The 9,573-nt window shown below is 36.1% G+C and overlaps 1 protein-coding gene across 10 annotated transcripts in view; it reads right to left on the bottom strand.

The window, feature by feature from the left end:
• Window positions 1–4,625: 4,625 nt before the first annotated feature.
• Window positions 4,626–9,573, bottom strand: part of LOC107748275 (ADP-ribosylation factor-like protein 13B) — a 12,509-nt gene continuing 7,561 nt past the window's right edge. For 2 of the 10 annotated variants that reach the window (XM_016563005.1, XM_016563004.1), the window contains exons 6-9: window positions 7,876–7,990; window positions 7,633–7,792; window positions 7,324–7,443; window positions 5,336–5,860 (exon numbers count right to left, since the gene is read on the bottom strand). In XM_016563005.1, the coding sequence (XP_016418491.1) occupies window positions 5,547–5,860; window positions 7,324–7,443; window positions 7,633–7,792; window positions 7,876–7,990 (709 nt within the window). In that variant the 3' untranslated portion in view covers window positions 5,336–5,546. Of the gene's footprint in view, window positions 5,276–5,335; window positions 7,257–7,288; window positions 7,444–7,632; window positions 7,793–7,875; window positions 7,991–9,573 lie in introns of those variants that run through there. The other 8 variants (XM_016563007.1, XM_016563008.1, XM_016563011.1 and 5 more) reach the window with 8 other exon arrangements.

Raw genomic sequence — 9,573 nt, 5'->3', positions numbered from 1 at the left:
TAGAGCGATTTCTGGAGCACTTCAACGGGTGTCTTCCGTGTGAGGGACATTCAAATGTCATGTGACTTAAAAACAGCACATCATTGTTTACCTTAAGGCCTGCCCTTTTAATTCCCATAGTGCAATATACAGGTTTTTTTTTTTTTTAGAATACAATAGAAATGAATTCTTGCCATATGCCAATTTCGTACCATAAAGGGTTAACTTTATTTCTGTCTTTTGATGTCATTGATTACATTGAATACTTTATTTTATGCCTTTTTCTTATGCATCCTTTACTTTAAGAATGTTAGTTTTAAGAAAGTATACATAGATACGCCTACATACATACCATCTTTACAGTTCATCTTTTACAACAATTTTCCACTGATAATTGTTGCCAATGTTACAACCCTCGCTTAACTTATGATATCAACAAACAAGGATCAAAAGCTTGCATAAGTTTTTGTTTTATCAGAATACATTGCTACATTTGAATGTCTGTCAAAGGAGAAATGTAGAAAGTGTGGTTGAAAAAAATGTTATAAGCATGATGGTATAAGCTACAACTGTACATTTCCTGCCTGGCACCACCCTCTGCTACTTATACCCAGTGATGGGAAGGTTACTTTGGAAATGCAATAGGTTGCAGATTACAAGTTACCCTATTTAAAATGTTATAAGTAGTGTAACTATTTCAATTACTTTATTAAAGTAATGTACCGGATTACATTTGATTACTTTTCTCAATGTCTAATGTTTTCAACTGTTAGTCATAAAAATGTTATAAGCATGATGGTATAAGCTACAACTGTACATTTCCTGCCTGGCACCACCCTCTGCTACTTATACCCAGTGATGGGAAGGTTACTTTGGAAATGCAATAGGTTGCAGATTACAAGTTACCCTATTTAAAATGTTATAAGTAGTGTAACTATTTCAATTACTTTATTAAAGTAATGTAACGGATTACATTTGATTACTTTTCTCAATGTCTAATGTTTTTTGAACTGTTAGTCATTTTCAAACATTTAAACCAGGCAGGGTTAACATTACAGTAGTGCTGTACACCACAAACGCACACAAACAACACCACAACCCCAATTCCAGAAAAGTTGGAAAGTTTTGTAAAATGCAGTCAAATCAAGAATCTGTGATTTGTTAATTACCTTTAACTTTTATTTGATTTGGAAAAGATTTCCAAAGTTTTCACTGACCAGCTTAAATGTATTTTGTAAATATAAACAAATGTTAATTTTGATGGCTGCAACACACTCCAAAAAAGTTGAGACAGAGGCAAAATAAAAGTGAAAAGGTTATAGAATATCTAAATTAAACTGCTTTGAAACAGTTTACAGTAAGCAGGTGAATTGGTAATGGAATTTAGGTATTTCACCAACTACCATAAATAATATTGTGAAAAGATTCTAGAGAAATCTCGGTCTGTGTAGCGGGAATCTCAGCGGGGTTCTCTGAGCCAGAGCTCATTTCACATAGTCAGAAAGACAGTGGAAATGTGTGCTGTGGTCAGATGAGTCCATGTTTCAACTTGTTTCTGGGAAAAATGGATGTCGAGTTCTCAGTCTAGGGATGGGCGTATCGATCCGAAGTATCGATACTGACGCGAGTATCGAAAGTATCGATACTCAGGTCTAACTCAATCTGACCTAATGACATCATTATCACATGGCACAACTGATTGGTTCTCTCCTGTATGGGTAGCCAATGAGCTCGCTGCTCAACATTCAGATATATGATGAGTGCTTACAGTAGCAGTTGCAGCTAGTGGTGGGCAGAGCGAGGCTTCATGAAACACTGAAACAGTCGAAGCAAATGTGCCGAGGCTTCAAAACAATTCGACACCCATCTCTACGATGACATCTAGTGGTCATTTTGAAGTATTGCTCTGAAATAACATTAATAGCGAATCAGGTAAGCGAATTGACGGGAGTTGGGGGAGTGGTTAGTGTTCACGACTGGTATGTTGTCAGAACCTGTCACATTAGGTTCGAATCTGGGTGAAGCATAAAGTTGCAGCTAGTGGTGGGCAGAGCGAGGCTTCATGAAACACTGAAACAGTCGAAGCAAATGTGCCGAGGCTTCAAAACAATTCGACACCCATCTCTACGATGACATCTAGTGGTCATTTTGAAGTATTGCTCTGAAATAACATTAATAGCGAATCAGGTAAGCGAATTGACGGGAGTTGGGGGAGTGGTTAGTGTTCACGACTGGTATGTTGTCAGAACCTGTCACTTTAGGTTCGAATCTGGGTGAAGCATAAATATAATTATAAAAAAATATTTGAAAGGTGTGTTTTTATTGTTCTGTTCTTGTAATGTGTTGTAACAGCTCTCTGACAACTGAATGAACTCTTTGTGAATATGTTTTTTTGGTCGTGAAAAAATTAACATTAATAACAGACATCAAACCACAACACCTGGCATGTTTTACATATAAAGATTTTTATTTAAATATATGAATTGTTCTGCTGCATTAACTCCACTTTTATACTTTGCGGGAGTTAGGTTAAGACAGATGTGCGATTGTGTGGTTTGTTCCCGACCTTGTCAATCAAAAGCAGATTCGGGTCTCGAAACACTTGTGAAACTCCCCGATGCTTTGTATCGCCTTAGTCACGTGACGTGGGTGTTTCGAATCACACTTCGGAACAGTGTTTCGAAACATCTTCGGCGCTTCGGGATCTCGACACCGTGTTGAAACGTCAGTTTCGCGTCAGCCATCCCTAGTTGCAGCTTGCTACAGAAAACCTCCACCTTCCCCAGCTCCACCTGTATAGATCTGCTACGAGGTGATTCATGTACGCTATATGGGGGTTATTTCATGTATGTTATATTTGCAGCAGCAATATTTCTTACATGCTCACAGCAGCCTGTTGTGGATGTATTACCAGTAGCAAGTCTCTGTACTTGCTCTGCCGCAGCAGCAGCAGCAGCAGCAGCGTAGCAGATCTATTCCGCCAAGACCAAATACATTAACATTGTCATGTACATTACCATGCCAATCCCTCCGAGAGTTGTCATGACAGAAATAACAATTTGAAAACAATGTGTTAACATCAAAGGACACCTTACATCTGTCCACAAACCAATCATTAACACTTTTCTTAAGACCTTTGTGCAAAAACAAGCTCCTCGAATCAACAAAATCTGGACTGGTGGTCATTATGCAACTCAGGCATTTTTTATTTATTTTTTCTCTTTAAAATATTAGACCAACGTATCATTATATACAACTCAGTATTACAGGTGATACTAATACTGCTAACATTGTTGGCAATTGTGTAATAATGTTGGAAGAATTGCTTTTGCAATTTAGATTTGCTGGAAAGGTGCAAGCTGCAGTAATCGTCTTGATTTTGTCTGTTACAAAATGGTTGACATAGCAATGACTGATCAATTATCTAAAATCTCGTATCTGACCATCTCAGATTTCCAAACTCTTCTCCAAATCATACTAAGTGTAACAAACATACTTGTCCTGAATTTTTATACCATATATATATTCAACCTTTTTCCTTTTGCCATCATACAATGAACACACAGTTCAGCTGCCTAGTTGAAAACAACCCATGATACCATGATGGTGTAGTTAGGGCATCTACCAGCAGAGGGTGCTGGGTTTTTTTTTTCTTCCAAAATGTGTGACACTGATATGTGTTGAGTGAGAGTGAACATAACTGAGTAGAAATTGTTTCTCTGAGTCGAAAGCCACAAATTATCAAATACGATCTTTATTTCTTAAGAATCTGATTTCTGTTCCACCTGTGATTTCCTTTTGGAATAATTTGTTTGTTAACCTTAATTGGGAAAAATTCTTTCTCACAAACAAAGTGAAAGATTTAAATCTGACATCGAGCTAACATGCTCTTTTTGTTCGAATTCTGAAGAAACTGTGGTACACTTATTTTGGTCATGTCACTACACTCAGAAGCTTTGGGATGATATTGGTGTGTTTGTCAAGCGTAAGATTTTGCCAGGCTTCTCAGTACACGAGAAGCATTATATTTGGGTATTATGACTCAGATTTTAAGCTCATACACAGGTTCTACCCTGTAAAGAAGTTTATACAAAGATTTAAATCTGACATTGAGCTTACATGCTCTTTTTGTTCGAATTCTGAAGAAACTGTGGTACACTTATTTTGGTCATGTCACTACACTCAGAAGCTTTGGGATGATATTGGTGTGTTTGTCAAGTGTAAGATTTTGCCAGGCTTCTCAGTACACATGAGAAGCATTATATTTGGGTATTATGACTCAGACCCCACAAACGAAAATATCTGTTTTGTTATTAATTTAATATTTTTTCTAAGCAAATTTCACATTCACAAATGCAAATTTTCTACCTGTAAACCTGTCTTCTTGTGATGTATGCTTATTCTTCTGTATGTTCCCATTCTCTGCAATAAAAAAATAAAAAATAAATAAAAATAAATAACTGAGTAGAAATATAAATTTTTATAATATATTTAATTTGACATTCATATTAAATGTGAACTGGGTACAAAAGAAGCAGGTACTGAAAGCAGAGCAAACTGGATGAAACATCAACTAAATATTAGTGTGAGGGGTAAAATACAAAACAAAACAAACAATGTGAAATATAAAAAAAATATCTCAAAATTAAGACAGCGTAGTGTATAAACCTATAAATGCTGCTGAGAAAAAAAGACCATCTGATACATTAAAGGCAAAGTGTGTCACAATTAACTGCACATTATATATGCACAAGAGCTTAAGATATGCATGTGGACCATCCCATAAAAACATTTTTGTACAATTTCAAGTACACAAATTTAAACATTGATGTATTTAAATACATTTCAATTCTCTTAAAAATAGGTCCGTGATATATTTTCCACAAAAGAAGTCTCAATTGAGTTTCAAATGTCTATTAATACTGATTTTAAGTATTTTGATCAAAATAAGACAAACAGCTCTAAAAAAAGTAAAATATTGAACCGTTTTAAATTTAAGCACATTATCTGAACAGTGAATGTCCTTGTCCCCCATCTCAGACGTTGCTTGAGGTCATGTGATCCATCTGGGTTTGTCGATTGGGTATCAGTTCCTCACTTATGGGCAATCTGCATAGTTTGCTAGACTGCCCATGCTTGAAGATAAGAACAAAACAATACTTTGATTGGTTGGGACCCTTGAGAATTGTAAACCAGTCATGGGGGAAGCAGAGGTAGTGTTAGGAAATTACATCATGAGTATCGCTGTTCGGCCTCTGCCTAATTGCTACAGGTGGGAGAGGTTTGCCATAGAAATCTGCCAATGAAAGAGAGTAATGGAAAAAAAAAAGATTTAGGTCAGCAATGTCCTTTTTTAAAAAAAAGGATCAGCTAACTTCTACTTACTAAAAAGGTTACACTACATCATTAAATTCATAGATCAAAATGACATGTGTTTAACATTCAGAAGAGGACATAGAACATTACATGCAGCATTCAGAATGCCCAAAATATTTCCTGTAAGCATCAGGAAAACAAATAACACACATTAGCCACAGCGAAGGAAGTGAGGTGTTAAGGAGATCATGCTAGTAGCATTTATTAGGCACAGTATCAAGGTGGATGGTTGTGGTATTTCTTTTGACAGATGATTGTACAGGAAGGATGTGGCTGAGGCTTGCTGTATGGATGAAGAGAAAAAAAGCTTTAAAAACAAAATTATGGGAGACAATTACATGGTTAGGAAACATAATAGGGGGAAAAAGAATGTTAGTGATGCGCTTGCTGGTTGACATGCTGGACAGGGAACAGATGGCAATGAACCAACAATTACCAGAATGTCTTGTATCTCCAAGAGGCTCAAGTTTGGGGAGCCTAGAAACTTTAGGAGTAGCCCATCCAACTAAAACAAAGAAAAGTTTTAGCTGTGAGAGTCATTAACATGAAGCAACAAAAGGATAAACTAGGACAAATCGGTGGTTAAAATGAGACAAATCTTGCAAACATTTGACTAGTATGAAAATCCAACAGCAAATGATAGAAAAAAAGTTTCTCTGACTTCCCTGAAGTCTTGTGCTGCAGAACATATACACCACTGCAATGTGTTTACAGCAGGCCTGCAATTTACTATAATGCATAATTAATAATCTGCTTAATTAGGTTAAATTAAGTATTAATAATATATGCTATCAAAAAAAAAGTTGCAAAATGCAAATATATGTAGAATTTTCCACATGAACACACACATTCCCTCTTCTGAACATAACAGTGTTTTACTATGCTTTTTCCTGTAGTTATATTAAAGCTACACAATGTAACTTTTACGGGTTAAATAATAAAACAGCATGTTCCTCCTGAAGAATGCCTTTTTTTTTTTTTTTGGTTGTGCTTTGGCTTTGCTCCTCTGCACAGATGAATGTGTCTCGAAGCACCAGTGTACATATGAATACAGGACATCTTATACAAATTGTATATTCTACAGATATACAAGTACACTAACCACAACTAGAGCTACCTTTTTACAACTGGAGCTACATTTTTCTGTGTACAGATTTGACGTGACTCGCACGGGGGAATTATGTATGCATGCAATTTCCTGCAAAATCCGTCCCGACAGCTCTAATATATCAATCATTATTATATCATAGTGTATTTCGGTAATGACATTGTTTGGAAAATGGATTTTTTGCACACTTTCATTATAGCATTTTGTCTTAATGGGAAAATGAATGGGCTGCTCTTTATTTTTATTGGGTTTCAATTATTATGGGTAATTTAAAACCTAAACTTCATGTACAACAACGTTTGATTGCACTCCCTTTGGCATGCATGTGTTGCACACCTCTTGGCATTCATGTGCAGCCTATGAAATATCAGAAGTATTTCAAGTTTAATGACTACAGCTACATGCATGGTACAAGGATTAGTTGTTTTACAAAATGGAAATATTTGCATTATAAGAACAGTAATATTACAGTATCATGTTACATAACAGTAATATGTACGGTATGTCTTGATGAAAACCTTTAAAACACAATGAGCACAAGCAATCTGTCAAAGCAGCTGGCATGGCAATGAGGCCACATTAAACTGTATTCTTATGGCGTTCTTTGAAGCGTTTAATATAAAGTGCTCCTATGCTTGTGTTGTACAGTTTTTTTTCTGCTGCAGCTCAGCACCTGGCCTCAACTATTTTTCAAATGTGTGTGTGTGTGTGTGTGTGTTTAAAAGGAATGCTTATTCCTATTGCAAATGGACATCACTGACAAAGGTCCTCAGTGTAAAGACTAAAGACCATTGTACATTGAAATTTTATCAATTAGTTGTTCATGTCTGAGAAACAAGTTGTAAAAGACACATTCCTACCTGGTAAGGGAGGAGGAGTGGGGCTTTTGGGTGCTGCTTCTTCCACTCTTAGAGGGTCGACTCTGTGCTTACGTTTCAATCGTAATTTCCTAGTTTTCTTTTTGGTCTGGTCCACTGCTCCTGATCAAAGGTGACAGAGACATTGAAATCACTTCATCCACTCCAAGAAATCGCAGAGGTAAATAGGTTCTTCATGCATTATAATAGCAAAAGCTTGTATTTGAAATGAACTGACAATAATATAATAAACCTTTACCCACTTATTACTCTTGGTGTGATGGAGGCCTTTTGAGGAATAAGAGGCACTACCTGATTCTGTGCTCTCCGGGGTCTGTCTCTCGCTCTCTTCATCCTCCTCCTCTTCATCATCCTCCTCATCTTGAAGGACAGTCTGTTCTTGCACACTGCCCAGCTCGCCACTTTCTCTCTGTCTTTGCATCTCTTTCTCTTTGTTCAATCTGTCTTCATTCTGGGATTTTTATATGAATTTAGTATTTATATCTTAATGATTTCATCCAACGTGCATTTAAAAGAAACATTGTGATAACTAACCTCATTAAAAACATTGTTTATTGGCTGGAATGGGTTGAGCATGTTGACATCATCTAGCTCCTCCTCTTTCAATGCCCTTCCTTCTTGCTCTGCCTCTTCTCGCTCCTGTCTGTCTCTGAAAACATCGTCATCAAACTGTTGTTTGCATTTTGAACACTTTAAAGTAATGAACAAACGGAAGTAGAGACAGGTCGTTTCTTCAGTATTGTGACATACATCTGACAGAAACAGATAATCGAAAAAAACAAACAAAAAATGTGGTGTGGTAGGGCTAGGCCTGTCTGAAAAATGCACTTTTATGGAGATTTTTCCATCTACAGATTTTTCCGAACCTTCTTTTCTCTGTAAATTAAGGGTGCACGCTATTGCTGAAAAAAACAATCACTACTTAGCAGTCAGATGTCCGTATGCAAAAAGGCACAGATCCCTAAACAAGGCCATATCTTCAGATGAAACTTTTTTGTAGAAGCATTTTTTAAATTTGAACTAGCACCTCATGACTACACCACGTTATGTACAAGAAGCTGCAAAAGACACTGGCACAAGTGGAATGTAAAAAACATGGTGACATTAATTTTTAAGTAAATATAATGGGCGATATATTGCGTCACCAAAAATGATTGAGGTCATGTACATATATTGCGCGATAAGTCGATATATTGATTATTGCGACAGGCCTAGGTAGGGCTGCAAACATAATCAGCAGCCATTTAAAAATGGATGTTCCCCAGGGTTCTGTTCTGAGCCCTCTTATATTCAAATGATTGTGAGCTTTTAGTCAGTTGATCGAGGGGCAAGGTTTAAGCAGACTAAAAGATCAGAGAAGTCTGACATATGTCACCAGAGAGAAATCTACCATTTACACCAGAAGATTGAGTTTAGATTAAAAATTATGACAAAAAAAAGAAAGAAAAAGAAACACATACATGGATGAATCTTTCACAATAATATTTATATTTCATAAATATTTCATATTAAATTTATATTTCATACCAACTTTAGTTCCTTTACAGTAAAACAGAGAGAAAAACAAACTTTGAAAAACACTCAAAGTGGAAAAAAAACAAAAAACAACTGAATATAAATGCAAATAAAACCAGCTCAGTTGATATGAAATAATTTCAGAACTAGACTACATTATCTAACTACTGTATACTATTTTCAATGACTATGCCACTAACTTCATTGACTCCTGACCAGTGTCGGGCAAGTTACTCTGAAAATCTAATCAAATTACTGATTACTGATTACTCCTTTTAAAAGTAATCACGTTACTGTTCTGATTACTTTATTTAAAAAGTAATTAGTAATTAGTTACATTACTAGTTACGTTACTTTTTTCTCCATGAAATTTGTGAAATCCCAGCATACACGCTCCCGATAAATATTTGTTATTAAAGCATCAACATTCACAGAACACTGTTATTTTTAACTAAAGCAAGCGGCTGCTGCGTGCATGGTTTGGCATGGCAGAATGCCAGCAAAGAGCGCCGCATTTTATAATCTCTAAAAGACATCTCAGTTCATCGCAATCTCATAAATCTCTGTTAAAACACCATAAATATATGCATAATGAATCTTTCATAATGTCTACAATTCGTATGTTACAATGAGAGGATTCGTGAGCACGCAAATTTCAGCACTGCATTGCTCAACGCTGCAAACAAGTGTTATAGCCTAAATAAAAACTCTGCATAC

This window comes from Sinocyclocheilus rhinocerous, unplaced genomic scaffold, assembly GCF_001515625.1.
Source record: "Sinocyclocheilus rhinocerous isolate Xijiao unplaced genomic scaffold, SAMN03320098_v1.1 scaffold800, whole genome shotgun sequence".
In the NCBI taxonomy this organism is placed as follows: Eukaryota; Metazoa; Chordata; class Actinopteri; order Cypriniformes; family Cyprinidae; genus Sinocyclocheilus; species Sinocyclocheilus rhinocerous.
This window is presented reverse-complemented; position numbering and strand designations above follow the sequence as displayed.